Source organism: Meleagris gallopavo, chromosome 1 (genome assembly GCF_000146605.3).
Source record: "Meleagris gallopavo isolate NT-WF06-2002-E0010 breed Aviagen turkey brand Nicholas breeding stock chromosome 1, Turkey_5.1, whole genome shotgun sequence".
Classification (NCBI taxonomy): domain Eukaryota; kingdom Metazoa; phylum Chordata; class Aves; order Galliformes; family Phasianidae; genus Meleagris; species Meleagris gallopavo.
In genome coordinates, this window is record NC_015011.2 from 103176376 (window position 1) to 103191256 (window position 14881).

A 14881-nucleotide genomic window follows, 5' to 3' on the forward strand; every position below is an offset into this window, starting at 1 on the left:
TCAGTTCACTGCAATTTGATATATAAACATAAATATTTAAATAAAATATAAAATATATATAAATAGAAGTAGATATGAACAAAAATAAGCATAAATGTGAGGCGAGACTTCTTCAGCAACATTTAAAATAAAACTTTTCACACAAAGCCTTTGTGCATATTTTGATAGGCAAACCTGGGTGTCTACACTGTAACATCACATCAACAGTGCAAGCCAAAATGCAAGCAATGTTTAAACACCAAATTAATACCATCTCAGCAATCACACATATTATAGCCCAAAGATTAGTTCAAGGTTAGAGATATGAATTGCAGACTAAGGACTGGTGGTCTGAATTTTGCAGGAAGTTTGATGAGATGATCATGATGTTCTGAATAGGCTTAATTATCCTTTCAGTGCATTCACTTTATTACATCATTTTATTGCAAGGTCAGATATTCTTTCAATTAAGAACATCTAACACATTAAGCACTCAGTGCACCGAGTTTAAGAACCGGTCTTCTTCTTTTCAACTTCATTACTTAGTTCATGACTTCTGCATTATACTTTGTGTACATGGTTCCAGTCCTTCACAAGGAGGCTTCCTAGAAACATTTCTGTCATGTTTGCCACCCAGCAGGCAGGTATCTCAAACATTATTCAGTGGTCATCACCTAGATGAGGAGGGTGTTCCATTAACAAGGTAGCAGATGATGGTTAATTAAAAGCTTATTCTGAAACACACATGCAGAGAAGGCAAGTTAATAGTCTCATCTCATTCTTTTATTTATCCATTCTTAGGGGTTTGGATCATAATTTTGTACTGTTTTTTTAAAGTACTGAAGATAGTCAAGGAGACTAATGCCCACACAAACACATGCACATCATATCTGATTCCGTGTAATTTTTATTAAGTGCTGTTTTTCACTTTTGTTTCCAATTATAGTTATTGTAAGAGCTCTTCCAGGCAAAGTAGGTGAAATGTAACCTCTCTGACATATCACGTTCCCATTCTCATCTTTATGTAAGAGTTTCCGAGTAAAATTCATGATGTTTCTTAAGCATACCAGTAAATACACATGTAAAGGAAAGGGAAACATGCAAACAGTTTTTGGAGATGTGCACTGGATTTTGTTATTGTGGGTTTATCTACAAAGAGCTTGTTTCGTTAGAGCTGTTTTTCAGACTACATTGACTCTGAGTCATTGGAGAGAAAGAGGACTGATATTTCTTGTGGCATGAAACAATCCAACAACTCTATTTCTTGCAAATCAATAGAAGAAAGGGAAAAACCGAACCTGTGATGATCAGTTTAAAGAAGTGTTGCTTCTTCTTTAAGAAAACAAATGTACTTTCATAAGTGACTAGAGAAGAGTTTGTAGCAGCCTCCTCCCTTTCTTTATCTCAGTGGATGCCTACAAAACCCAATTACTGGGTGATCCTCTCTCCAAGCCAGGTGGTAATGAAATGATGATACAATATTTCCAATTGCTAGCACAACCTCTAACTTGTAAAATGCTGAGACATGCCCAGAAAATACAGGCAAAAGTAGGCAGGGCTGCTGTTTAATAGTAGTCATAATAATAAAATGTTAATGATACCGAAAACGGAGTGGTATTTACTGTGAAACTCACAGAGAGGAAAAGTCCTTCAGCTATTTTCTTTTCCAATGTCATTTGAGATTAGCTTGCTTATTTTTACCTCTGCCCAGCATAACACTCTGCTTTCTGCACAGACTGAGATGCTTGCATGTGTTGTATTTGAGTCTGTTTTGTTGTAAGATGTAATTTATCTTCTAACTTTTGCTGTGATAACTCTCAGCCCTCGGGAAGGGCTGAGACAGGTTGTCATTTGTATTATCACCCCGCAGAGATCTTGTAGCAGTATAAATGACATTTATGCTCCTAGTACCTTCCTACTGCTGAAGTCCTAGTGTTGGTAGGAACCAGGCATGGCACGCTCGCTGTCCTAGGTATGGGCTGGGTCCAGCATCCCTCCATCAGTCACTGGTGTCCAACCAGCACAATTCAACTCTGTGAATGCACACAGTTACAGGCCTTGCAGTTATTTACTTGGTCCTCATTCACTGAAAGTTTAACAGCTCCGTCAGTTGTCAAATGTTTAAGCTGAGAAGCTTTCTGAAGTGACAGAAAGATGTGCAAACGGATGGTGAAAATCTGCAAATTTTTCATACACCTTTAATTTTACTGTGACTGCTGTCAATATTTGTCAAATTTTATAGAAGAAATCTTTTGTTTAAAAAAAAGAAGCAATACAACTGGGCAGTTACTCCAATTAAATTTCTTCAGTTGAAAAAAATAAAACAGATAATAAAAATTCAATTTTTTTCTCATCAACAGAAATGGCAGCAAAAGCAGGACAGGCCTGTAGACGTGCCTGAAGCATAGCTGTGGAAGGGATGGCATTTTACTTTCCTGCAGTAGTAGTTCTTACTCCAAAGTGTTACATCCAAATACTCCTCTCAGTACAATTTCTGAGCATCTTCTCCTAGGATTAAACTGGCCTTACATATACAGGCTGAGGAGCCAACAGAGGAGCTGAACCATGGGCACTGAATTCACTTCAGCCTGCCATGATTTGGTGAAAAGCATGAAATGAAAGCTCTGTTGCTGCCTTTGTTCTGCTGTTGGACAAATGCCACTGAACACCTTGAGAACAATTTCTGTAGTGAAGTCCTGTGAGATCTTCAGTGTGAAGTGTGCACTCTATTGTAGAGATTTGTCTGATCCCACCACCCACTACAAAATGCAGCAACGTATGCCTGCAACAAAATGAGTTAAACCAAAACTACATTTCTGGTCTCTTAATAGTAATTGGAGGACAAAGCATGGTTTTGCTGTCTCCACCAGTGCTGCCATATCTGCGAGTGTAGATGAGGGGCAATGCAGCAGTTCATCTCACAAGCCGTTGTGTATTTTGACACTGTGGTTTTCCCCTCTTGCTTCCCTCTTCACTTTGGCTTAAATAATGTGTCTGTCTGCAGATGTTCAGTAGAAAAACATGGTATTCAGGTGCCAGAAATTATCTACTGCCTTTTATCCACTCTTTTGCACCCTTCCCTTCTTGCCACCTGGTAACATTACAAGTAACAATCTGTCCAAAAAAATGAGCACTGTATATCCAGAAATTTCAGAACTATGGAAGCCCTGTTCTGGGTAGACTCTTTGCAGAGGGCTCTTCTGACCTCTAATGAGACAGCTCCTGATTCAGTCTCTGCATACCTGAAATGAGCTGTAGATACCGTCTCCTCTGCTGCTCTGGGGACTAGGCTCCCTGTTGTTTATCTTCTGCAATAACAATTCAGCTTCATATAGAATAGGATTGGTTTCCTCCCTTTTTCTTTTTTTTCTTTTTTTTTCGCACATGCAACAGCTGGGTTATGCAATCATTTCAGGGAGGGGGCTTGGCAGGCAGTCTCCACTGCAATTACACCCATCAATCTAGAAAACTGTCACTGGTGTTTGTGATATGGACTCTCATCCACAATGCCCCAGAGTGGAGGAGCCTCAAAAAAAAAAAAGAAAAAGAAAAAAAAAATCCCCAAATGTCGAGGAAATTTCCTTTTCTTTGTGTACACAAACGTGCTCCTCACATCAGGATTTGCTTATATGAGTCACAGAAAAAAAAGGAGGGGGAATACATTGTACTTACATTATTCTGTTTGTCACATAATCTTCACCACCTGGTTATTTATTAATTTCTTTGTGCTAAAGCTAACCTGTAGCCCATCTCAGGCACAGAAGGTGTTTAATCTCAGGAATCGTGCCCACATTTCACATCCCAGGAGCTCAGCTCTGCCTGGGGTTGCCTGCGATTCCCATTACAGAGCAGCACGCGTCCACCTGGGAGGGAGCACCCCTCAATCTCCTGGTGCCAACACTACCTGCCAGCAGAAAATTAATATTTCATAGCCGATAAAAAGAACTGGAAGCAACCTCACCGTACCGTAGTAGCCGGCGCCGTGCGTGATGTATAGCATGCTGCCTAGCAAGGTTGCTAAGCAACACGGCACCATCCACGAAAATCCTGCATCAGCTCGTGGTGGCTGGTGGGGCGGGCTGGACGTGACACTTGGCACACGGAGGCAGCGTGGAAAGAGGAGTGCTCAGCTCAGGAATATTACAGCAGCCTACCGATACATGCCTTCCGTTCCGCTCCCTGTGCTGCTCAACGACATTGCAATGCAGCAGGCACTGCGATCATTTTCCGCTGAAAAAAAGAAACAACAACAACAACAAAAAAAACCCCACACACAAAAACCCACCCTCCCCTGCCTGCTTCCTGTTTCTTAATGCTCTTCAAACCTGATTTACAGAGTAGTGGAATTTTACAGCTGCATCCCGTGATGCTCTTGCTCTCAATCCCATGGCCTGGCTCATACCTCAAACTAACCGTAAAGTCAAATCACAATGATGTGACTCACTATTATAACTAAAGATAGATCTTGTCAAAGCAGTCATGAGCCCTGGATGCTGGAGGGTGTTTTAGTGTTTTTTCTCCTATTCCTCCCTCTCCTGGCTTCACAGTTTTTGACATTTGGAGGTCCATCCCATGTTAGGGAGTATTTGCGTGAGCAGGCAGGTAGGGAACATGCTTTTGTAGACCAGAAGAAACCATGCTGAACCACACTGAAGTCTAGCTGAGGGCAAGTTCACAGAGCTGCCAAATCAGAGCTTCACAGTAATGAGGGTTGGAGGGTCCCAAACATGCCACATACAAAGGGCAGGACAGCCACAGAAGGGAGAGAGGAGCATTTTTAACAGGGTCTTCTTCTTTTATTTTTCAATAAAAATCTTTTATATAGATATATAATCTTCATGTTTACACACAAGCTGTTTTCAAGCGTGAATATTCAACTGGAGCACTTACTACCCAAAGAAGCACTGCTGAAGGAGAGCACATAGTGGAACAAACCAGACACCAACTGAGAAAAGCAGGGCTCTTGCCCCAAGACCAGCAGCTCCTGCTAAGGGCACAGAACGGCTCAGCCTCAGCTAGGAGCAGGGAAGTGGCAGGACAGGTGAGAGCTGCTTCAGTGTGGCAACGAGGACGTGTGGGTGAAGCTCCACAGGCATATCTCTAATAGCTCTGCAGGGCAAGCACACCTGATATCTCAGGAGATGCCATGCTGGAGGAGAGCAGCTCTTGCTGGTGCAAAGTGATCTGAATTCCCTCAGTCTCAGTTGCCCAAACCTGGAGAAAGGAGGACTGACTTTGGTTACACCATCAATACAGAAAGTGGCAGGTGAGGGAGCCAGAGGTAGTTCCCTGTTTGGATATACTGGAACTATTTCAGCCCTGTATAATTCCACTGGTGTCAATGGCATTACATCAGGGATAAAACCAACCCGTTATTAACCTGGCCATTTCCCTTTATGCCCTCGATTCAGGAAATCCCTATGCAAGTGCATGGTTTTGGTCATGTGAATATTCTCACTGGAGGCAGTGTGATTGCTCCATAAAAAAACACCTGCATATATATATGCAGGGTTGGGCCTGAAACAGCACTGGAGGGAAAGGAAAAACAGAAGCAGGGTGAGAATACCTGAGAAACAACGCTCTGGAAAGGTCTGTGAGAGGTGTCTGTCCACTTGGGGGACAGCAATATTTCTGGCTGTTTAACAATTTCTGTGAGACAGCAGTACCTTTAGGAAAAAAAGATTTAAGGTGTGACTGCTCTAAAGGGAGAGGGAAGGAGAAGAAAATACCCCAAATATCATTAAATGTTCCTAAAGTAATTAAAAAAAAAAAAGTTAACAAAGAAGCTAGTTATGCAAAGGCCTTTTGGGGACTGCAATTTATGTCTGTGACTTCCATAACCTTGCCCCGATTCCTTCTCCTGCACTTGCAGGGAACACCCTAGGGGGCTTCGTAGGAAGCCTCAACATATGTGTTTTTCTGCACTGCTTCTGGCTTCATGTTTCTGCTGTGCCTCCAGAAAAAAATACATGAGCCAAATCATGACTTCCAAATACCGAGAATTATGATCTCTAATGACTGTCATATGACAGTAATGCTTCACAGAAATCTTCTGAACAGTCACTCTCATGTATATGCATCTTGCTGCAGGAAAATACTAACCAAAGAAATGTGGCTGATGAATCCCTGTTCAGTTTCTGTTTTACACCCAAACAGTTTTTTAAATTCCTATATACAAAAGCATTGCTCTCACCAGTTTCTGAAGACCTTTCTGAGAAGTCTGTGCATATAATTTAATGCCTGGATGCAGGATGAAATGTAATAACAAATCTTGACTTATTAGATTTAAGCCTTCAGCATGTGATCTAAATAAGGGTGACTTTCACAGATAACATACCACAAGATAAGTGATTCAGTGAAGTTCCTGAAATCAGCAGTTACTCTGGTTTGCAGCACAGTAAATGAGATCAGGTCTGACATAATAAATGAATCTATAAAGAAGGTGCTCTCAGACGTTGCAGAACAAGCTAAAGAACAAGAGTCAGCAGGCTTACTGAATCAGTTGCAACTATTTTGAGTAGTTCTTGCTCTGTAGTAATGATGACTATGATTTGTCAAATGCTCTTTAATTATTCACATTCATAAAATTTGTGGAATCATAGAATGGTTTGGGTTGGAAGGGACCTTTAAGATCACCTAGTTCCAACCCCCTGCTATAAGCAGGGACACCTCCCTCTAGACCAGGTTGCTCAAAGCCCCATCCAGCTTGGTCTTGAGTGCTTCCAGAGAAGGAGGGGGCATCCACAACCTTGTTGGGATACACGTTCCAATGTTTCACCATCCTCACAGTAAAGAATTTCTTCCTAATATCTAGTTTAAATTATTAATATTCAGCCAAAGAAGGGAAAATACCTTCTTTATTTTACCAGCTGCCATGCCCACAAAATTTTCCCTTACAAGTAAGTGGACTGTTTAAGTTTGCTACGAAAACAAACAGCTCAGTTTTGCCCTTACTTTCTGTTTCAGGTTTATGTATGCACTGTTCAAACTAGAGAGACAAATCCATGAAATTCATTTCACAGGGCATTGAGCAAATGGAATGTAGAATAATGTTCTTTAGTTGCTGACATATGATCAAATGCAAGTTTGCTAAAAGGGAAGAGAAGGAGACATGCAACAGCCTTGAAATGGATAAAAATCTTGCCACATTAACCATAGTTAATAAACGAATACAATTATATTATAAGTATTGGCTTCCCTCTTGTGGCAACGAGCAAGTTGTAGTTTTAATATGTAACTAAAATCTGCTGAGATATCTGTCTAATACAAAATGCTGCAATGTGTTCATTCAGCAAGACCCTCGCATCCTGGATACCTAAGTTCAGTTCAAGGCAGATACAAAGACCTACACATGGCAAGAGGGGGGCAGGTTGGGATCTCAGGTCTGTAGAAATACCACTGGATGTGAACATTTCAAAGGCTTACCCTGGTGTGACTCAAGCCAGTATCTAGCCCAACTGAACGAAGAGACATTTTCCACTTGAAGGTACACGTTTAATCTTGGAAGAGAGTTAGCTAAAGCGCTAGCTGGCTGAGAGTGGCTCGTGTTCTAGGCCTATTCAATGGCCCCTGCTGAGACTTACAGTTTAGTGGTCATTTCTGTGACATTTCTGTACCCCCGTGGAAACAGACCAGCGTCTCTCATTCCCTGCACACATGGCCATTCTGACTCCAAAAGTGGGATGAGAGGTAATACCCCGTTTTCCCCAGTGATGGAGCAGGCATAGAGGTTCTCCTTTATTTTCTCCATAGCCCCTTGCACATTATCATAATTTGATATTTGTGGATTTACAACTACTTTATTAACAGCAGCATGAGTGAGAAGGTATCATTGCTATTAATAAAGCATGTTTCATCAACAGAATTTATAGCTATTTGTAAAGAGTGTTGGTCTCATTCTTTCTTTTTTGCAGATGGGAGAACTGAGGCACAGAATAATTAGAAGCCAATCAGTAGGCCCATAGCAAAGCTGAAAATAGATCCCAGCTCTCCCGAGTCTCAGTGCAAAGTTCTTGCTGCTACTCTGCCAGCATGTGAGATAACAAAGCTCATCTGTTAGCACTGCCTGCACCAAACCACGTCCATTATTTGCATATTTTCCAAAAGGAGCTCTTATTACCACTGATATTTTGTGGACATCCTCTAAAATGGCCAAATATTCAAGTGAGTTCTCATCACCTTTTCCAGTGGAAGGTGATCTTGATTAGTGCTTATTTTCTAGTCTATTAAAATCACATAACAGTTTGCCATTAAATAAAATTTTCAGGCTTATTAGACTATCCTAGAAGAGGCACAGAGGAGATATTTTACCAGTGAAGCTACAAGTACTTCATTGTGACTTTTTTTTCCTTTTACAGTAGATTACTACGGTAGCTCAGGAAATACACTATAGTCATACAATACTTCTGGGGTGCTCATGGTACAATAAATCATAATGATTTATAATTTTATCATATATACTATATGGTAGTTTGAAAACTCCTTTGGAGGGTAGGAAAATGTAGGCACAGGTGCTTGGTCCTGCAAATAACCCTACAAAGAACTTTCAGTACAGTGCTCTGATGCTAAGGTCAGCGAGTTCAGCATCCTAACTCAATTAATAGGGCTGCAGCTCCTCTTCTGAATTCCCCTAACAGTGGTTGTGGTTCTACAATCATTCCTGCTGGTTTGGAGGGAAAATAAATAAATAAAAAAGACTGCTGAAAAACACTTTTTTTAACAGGAAAATGAGTCAGGTCTTCCCTAGACAGCTAGGTTTTAGCAGGTGGGTCACTCCAGCTGTAAAAGGTTAGTCCCTAAGGAGTTCTTGTGACAGAGCACTTGAACTTACCTGCCCAAGCAGAACAGCTCACGGAGCAGAGGTTTGGAAAACAGCCAGGTGAATTAGATTCAGCAAGAGTACCAACTGCTTCCAAGGATGAAAAGGGCAGCCCCTGGGAGAGAAAAAAAAACAACGCTTCTTTCAGACAGCTGCAGGAACAAAATCACAGTAGCAATGGGGAGGTGAGGTGGGTCATAGCTTTTCTGTACCACATTCCCTGAACCTAAGGAGCACTGTGAGTGAAAGCCTCCTTGGTTTCTTGTAAATAACATAAACTTTTTACAGAGGTCAGGAACTTGTTTGCAGCTACACCCTAGTTGTTCTGGGACCTTCCCATGCTGCTGAGTGTGGGAATCCCAGACACAGCCAAAGGAAACAGCTGGGTGCAATTGCTGACTAGCAGGTGCAGAAGAGTGCTCAAAACAGGCTGAAAGCTAGTGTTTCAGGTGAGTTGAAAGGTGAGGGAGCAAAGTACTTACTGCATTCAGCCTTCCTTTTTAAGATTTGACACACTCATTTACTTACTGGAGGTTTTATTATGTTGTTGATTTTTTTTAAGGAGCTGGCCATAGTATGGTGGAGGGTAAGTTTGGCATATTTTTGAGAGAAAACAGATATGCTCTCATCATTGTGAGGACACCAGATGTGCTGTTACAAGCTTAATCTCATTTTAACACTACGTGCTGCAAGCTCTCTGTGGAACGGTCTATGTCTTACTATGAATTTTATGAGACTTCATGCAGCTGTGCCCTGCTTGAAACACATCCCCACTGCCACTGTGGTAGAATAATAATGAAGAATCACATTCTTTCTAGGGACATAAAAGTGCTGATTACTGTAGGCTCTGTGGCTGTTACGCTGCTGTGAAGTCCATGTCTTCAATAAGCACGAAGGTCTGCTTAAATGAATCTAAACTCAGGCCAATTATTTTGAAGATTTCTCAAATAGAAGTAGAGAAAGTATGTTTTGCAGGATTTCAGTTGTGGTCTGTCTCAATAGGAGAAAAAATGCGTTGTTTGTAACATTGCTACATTTACTAAGAATGGTTACTCTAAGGTTACAGTGCTTCAAGCAGCGACCCTCCACAAAAACTGGCAGACCCATAAGTGAATGTTCTTCCAGGTGTTTCTTTTGGAAGAGCTTATAAACACAGTATGTGCTTGAGTGCTCACTGGTATAGGACCTACATCAACAACTTGAAATGACAGAGGTGAATGCCAAATGATGAGGGCCTGGCTCTGCAGGGAGTTCAAATCCTTTCTAGGAGGAAAACAACTTGTAAGATATCCAGATACAAGAACAAGCTTTATCAATATTTAAGTTTTCCTCCCCAGGACAAGGCATAAAGGTACAAACCATTTATCAACTATGAGATACTATTTGTCTAAAATTAACTGAGAAAGTTGATCTGATTTTATTTCTTGAGAGCATTATCGGGATTTGACTCAGACCACAGTTCACTAAAATACCCTCAGCTCTCAGTGATTTGACTGGCCTCAGTAAGACAGATTTTCTTACGTATTACCATAGAATGTAGAATCATAGAATGATTTGGGTTGGAAGAGACCTTAAAGATCACCTAGTTCCAATCCCTCAGCCTTTGAGTTGCGTTGACTACATTGCTCAAAGCTCCATCCAACCTTGCCTTGAACCCCTATAGGGATGAGGCAGCAACACTTTTTCTGGGCAGCCTGTGCCAGTGCCTCACCACCCTGACAATGAAGAATTTCTTGTTTACATCCAATCTACATCTACCTTCTTTCAGTTTAAAGCCATTGCCCCTTGACTTACCACAACACTCCCTGATAGAGTCCCTCTCCAGCTTTCCTATAGGCCCCCTTACTGGAGCTTACTGGAAGGCTGCTATATGGTCTCCCTGGAGCCTTCTATTCTCTAGGCTGAACAACTTCAGCTCTCTCAGTCTCACCTCACAAGAGTTCTCTGTGCTCCAGTTCTCTGATCATCCTTCTCTGGACCCACTCCAGCAGGTCCAAGTCCTTTTTATACTGGGGATCCAAGAGTGAGATGCAGGTTAAGTCCCCAAGGGAAAAGTAGAGGAGGAGAACCTCGACCTGCTGGCCATGCTTCTTTCTATGCAGCCCAGGTTATGGTTGGCTTTCTGGGCTGTAAATACATGCTGCTAGGTCATGCTGAGCTACTCATCGACCAGCACCTCCAAGTCCTTCTCCTCAGGGCTGCACTCAATCCATTCTCCGCCCAGCCTGTGCTTGTCCGTCATATTGCCCTGACCCAAGGGCAAGACCTTGCATTTGGCCTTGTTGAACTCCATGAAGTTTGCACAGGCCCACCTCAAGCCTGTCAAGGTCCCTATGGATGGCATCCCTTCCCTCCAGTGTGCCAACCACGTCACACAGCTTGGTGTCATCAGCAAACATGCTGAAGGTGTGTTCAATCACACTGTTCATGTTGCCAATAAGGATTTTAAACAGTGCTGGTCCCAACCAACCCCTGAGGCATGTTATTAATCACTGGTCTCCACCTGGACAGTGAACACAACACTTTGAGCAAAACCATCCATCCAATCACTTTATCCACTGAGTGGTCCATCCATCAAATTCATGTTTCTCCAATTTAGAGACAAGAATGTCATGTGGGACAGTGTCAAACACTTTGCACGTGTCTGGGTAAATGACCTCAGTTGCTCTCATCCACCAGTGTTGTAACCCCATTGCAGACGGCCACCAAATTTTTTAGGCACATTTTAGCCTTACTGATGCCATGGTGGCTGTCGCCTCCTTATTTTCCATGTGCCTTAATATAGTTTCCAGGTTCTGCTCTATAATCCTAACAGGCACAGAGGAGAGACTGACTTGTCTGCACTTCTCCAGGGCCTTCCTTTTTTCCCTTCTTCAGAATTCCAATTGCTGGCAACTTCTCTGGACTGCCACGGCTTCTAAAAATATGATGGATAGTGGTAAAAGATCATAGAGTGCTAAACGATCATAAAGTGTTCCAGAATTACTATAATAACATTTTGGATATGGGGCTTCAAACAAGTATGGGACTAGTAAGGCTGCACCTCAAGTACTGTGCTCTGTTTGGGGGCCCTCCTACAAGACAGACATCAAGACCCGGGAATGTGTCCAGAGAAGTGTAACGAAGCTGTGAAAGGTCAGGAGCCCAAGTCTGATAGGGAAAAGCTATCTGGGACTGGAGTTGCTCAGTCTGGAGAAGAGGAGGCTCAGGAGAGACCTCATCGCTCTCTACAACCACCTGAATGGAGGCTCTGGAGAGACAGGGATCAGCTTCTCCTTCCAGGTAACAGTGACAGGGCAAGAGGTGACGGACTCAAGCTGCAGTAGGAAAGGTTCAGGTTGGGTATTAGGAACAATTTCTTCTCAGCAAGAGTGTTGAGGCAATGGCACAGGCTGTCCAGGGAGGTGGTGCAGTCACCGTCCCTGGACGTATTCAAGAGCCATGTGGATGTGGCACTGAGGGACGTGGGCAGTGGGCATGGTGAGGGAGGACTGATGGTTAGACTGGGTGATCTTAGTGGTCTTTTCCAACCTTAATAATTCTGTGATTCTATCCAACCTGGCCTCGAGAGCCTCCAGGAATGGGGCACCACAGCTTCTCTGGGCAGCTGTGGCCAGCACCTCACCGTCCTCTCAGTGAAAAAATTTCCTTCTGACATTTAAACTAAATCTTCCCATAGCAAATAAGCTGCAGACAGCTGACAGAGCTCCATTCCAACATCCAGAATAAAGCATAATGATGACATTGCCTGACTTCTGATGGGATGCTAGACAATCTTTCTTATTCAGACCGTATTTCTTGAAGGGTGCTGCTCTAATTCCCTGGTTTTGACATAGCTGAAGCGAGCACTAATTTTCCAATCTGTAGCAACAGCAACATCTAGCGACTGGAGCCTGCCCTGCATGCTTGCAGCACGCTTGCCGTTGGCGCAACGCAGTGCGTCCAGCAGTTCAGCAGCACACGGGATCCGAACGAGCAACTCAAGGTCGAGCAGAGGACTCTGGCGCAGGTGGAGTTGAAGCCTGAGCGCCCGCCTGCCCTGCGCTCCACCTGGAGGGCCGTCTCTCTGTGCCCTAGCAGACGCCCGGCCCCGTTTATCGGAGGAGAAGACAACAGCTCGTTGTATTTCAGGAGTGATTTCACCCTGTTAGAGGACAGAAATATCCTCGAGAGACGCGCAGCCGAGATCTCTCTTTGGAGATCGTGTATGAAGCAGATGAGGGCAGGGACACGCTATTGTACCGACTGCAGGAGGCGGGAAAGGGCCTAACGCCTCTACGGCGCCTCCTCTGCCTTCCGGAGGAAGCCCCGCCCGCGCCGGGGAACTACACGTCCCAGCATGCACCGCACGGTGGGAGGGGGTGGGGCCTACAGCCGCGCCTGCGCACTGCCTCCCCGCCGGGCCCGGGCGCAGCGGTGACCTCGAGTGGCGGTGGGAGAAAATGGCGGCGTCGGGGATCGCCCTGAAGGTGAAGTGGGGCTGGGGGAAGAGGGGACGCGGCGCGTTATGGCTGGCCGTCACCTTCTTCCCGAGGGGGTTGGACAGCCGCTGTGTGTCTCGCAGGTGCGGCAGCTGAGCACGTCGGCGGCTCGGCCGGTCTCCAAGCTGGTGAAGGTGAGCGGGGCCGCGGGGTTTGGGTTTGGGGCCGGCTCCCCGCTCCGGGCCGCGCTCAGGCGCCGTCTGTCCCGCAGCCGCCCATCCAGGTGTACGGGCTGGAGGGCCGCTACGCCACCGCGCTGTATTCCGCCGCCACAAAGCAGAAGAAGCTGGAGCAGGTGGAGAAGGAGCTGGGCCGAGTGTGGGTAAGCTTCCCGAGCGCGTCTCGGCTTGGGGTCACGCAGGGGCTGGGGGCTGCGGTCTGCCTGATGCTGTTAGGACGCTCCTGCCTGCTGTGAGACGTGTCAGGCCTGCCTGCACTCTGCACTCTGCCCCTAGTGCCACTCCGGGGTCTGGTGAGCTGCTTGAAGGAGCAGTGGCTCTAAAAGGAGCATCCTCTCTATGAGCTCCAACTGGAGCTGCCATTTCACTTCCCATCTGCTCTCTCCTGTCCTCTATCCTTGCTGAAGGGGTGACTGTGTTGCCTGTGTAGGCCTGGAAAACTCGTGGCCTTTACAGCATTGCTTGTGTGTTCTCTTAGACTCTTTTGAAGGACCCTAAGCTGTCCAGCATTATTATGAACCCTCACACCAAGGGCGCAGTTAAACAGAAAGCTGTAAATGACGCTTTAGCTAAAGAGAAGATGTCCCCTATTACCATCAACCTGATGAGTGAGTAATCATTTACATTTTGAAAAACATCTGATACTGCTTTTGATTAGTTGTTGCTAACTGAATTTGCTTCTAGTGGGTGTGCTAAACCCTTCTGATACATGCATCTTCCAGACCTGCTTGCTGAAAATGGTCGCTTGCGCTACACTCCGGGCATTGTTTCTGCTTTTGGGAAGATCATGAGCGCATTCCGAGGAGAAGTACTGTGCACAGTCACCACTGCACAGGTGGGTTAGGAACGTCAGGGTTGAGTTTAATAGGTATGGGCATGAAAGGCAAACTTCTTTAGCTATAGTGTAAGCAGCTTGCTGCAGGAGGAATGAAAAAAAAATCTCACCTCTATAAAACACTCCAGTAGTGTTTCAATATACAGAAATTATTGGTTAGCAATTATACGTGTTCTTCTTGTTTCAGCTTAAGAGGTAGCATCTTTTTCTATGTGTGAACCCAGGGGCTGATGAAAGTCAGCTGGGTCTGCAGATAAAACTGCCTCTGCTTTTATTCTTGTCATTAAGGTCATACTGATCAGGTTAGAGCTAACAGACCACCTCTTAGCTGTAGCAAGGCAGATCTCTGAGGTGGGATCAAAGATAACATCTCTGTATGCTCAAAGGCAGATAGTAACAGCACAAGGGGAAATGGCTTTAAACTAAAAGAGGAGAAATTTAGATTGCATGTCAGGAAGAAATTATTTCCCCAGAGGGCAGTGAGGTGCTGGCACAGCTGCCCAGAGAAGCTGTGGTGCCCCATCCATAGAGGCACTCAAGGCCAGGTTGGATGGGGCCCTGGGCAGCCTGAGCTGGTGGGGGCGAGCCC

At 44.5% G+C, this 14881-nt stretch overlaps 1 protein-coding gene and 1 long non-coding RNA gene across 5 annotated transcripts; one reads left to right on the plus strand and one right to left on the minus strand.

The window, feature by feature from the left end:
- Window positions 1-30: 30 nt before the first annotated feature.
- On the minus strand, window positions 31-12198 carry LOC104914227. Of its 4 annotated transcripts, none has more exons than XR_795888.3 (5): window positions 10728-12198; window positions 8810-8912; window positions 3946-5645; window positions 1891-2012; window positions 31-713 (listed from the first exon to the last, which is right to left on the minus strand). It is a non-coding gene; the product is annotated as an uncharacterized LOC104914227 (long non-coding RNA). The 4 variants fall into 4 exon arrangements; XR_002120094.2 differs by lacking the exon at window positions 10728-12198 and adding an exon at window positions 9010-10701; XR_795890.3 differs by having other exon boundaries at window positions 32-653.
- Window positions 12199-13156: 958 nt separating this feature from the next.
- Window positions 13157-14316, plus strand: ATP5PO (ATP synthase peripheral stalk subunit OSCP). Its single transcript, XM_031556789.1, has 5 exons — window positions 13157-13266; window positions 13362-13412; window positions 13490-13600; window positions 13936-14065; window positions 14180-14316. Exons 1-5 carry the CDS (start codon window positions 13240-13242, stop codon window positions 14299-14301), a joined length of 441 nt encoding a protein of 146 aa, XP_031412649.1. The 5' UTR covers window positions 13157-13239; the 3' UTR covers window positions 14302-14316.
- The last annotated feature ends 565 nt before the right edge of the window (window positions 14317-14881 follow it).

Bases quoted from the DNA above. Each gene is read 5' to 3' on its own strand.
- ATP5PO (XM_031556789.1), top strand. From the start codon at position 13,240: ATGGCGGCGTCGGGGATCGCCCTGAAG. The intron at 13,267-13,361 runs GTGAAGTGGGGC...TGTGTCTCGCAG, and splicing joins CGTCGGGGATCGCCCTGAAG to GTGCGGCAGCTGAGCACGTC. The intron at 13,601-13,935 runs GTAAGCTTCCCG...GTGTTCTCTTAG, and splicing joins AGGAGCTGGGCCGAGTGTGG to ACTCTTTTGAAGGACCCTAA.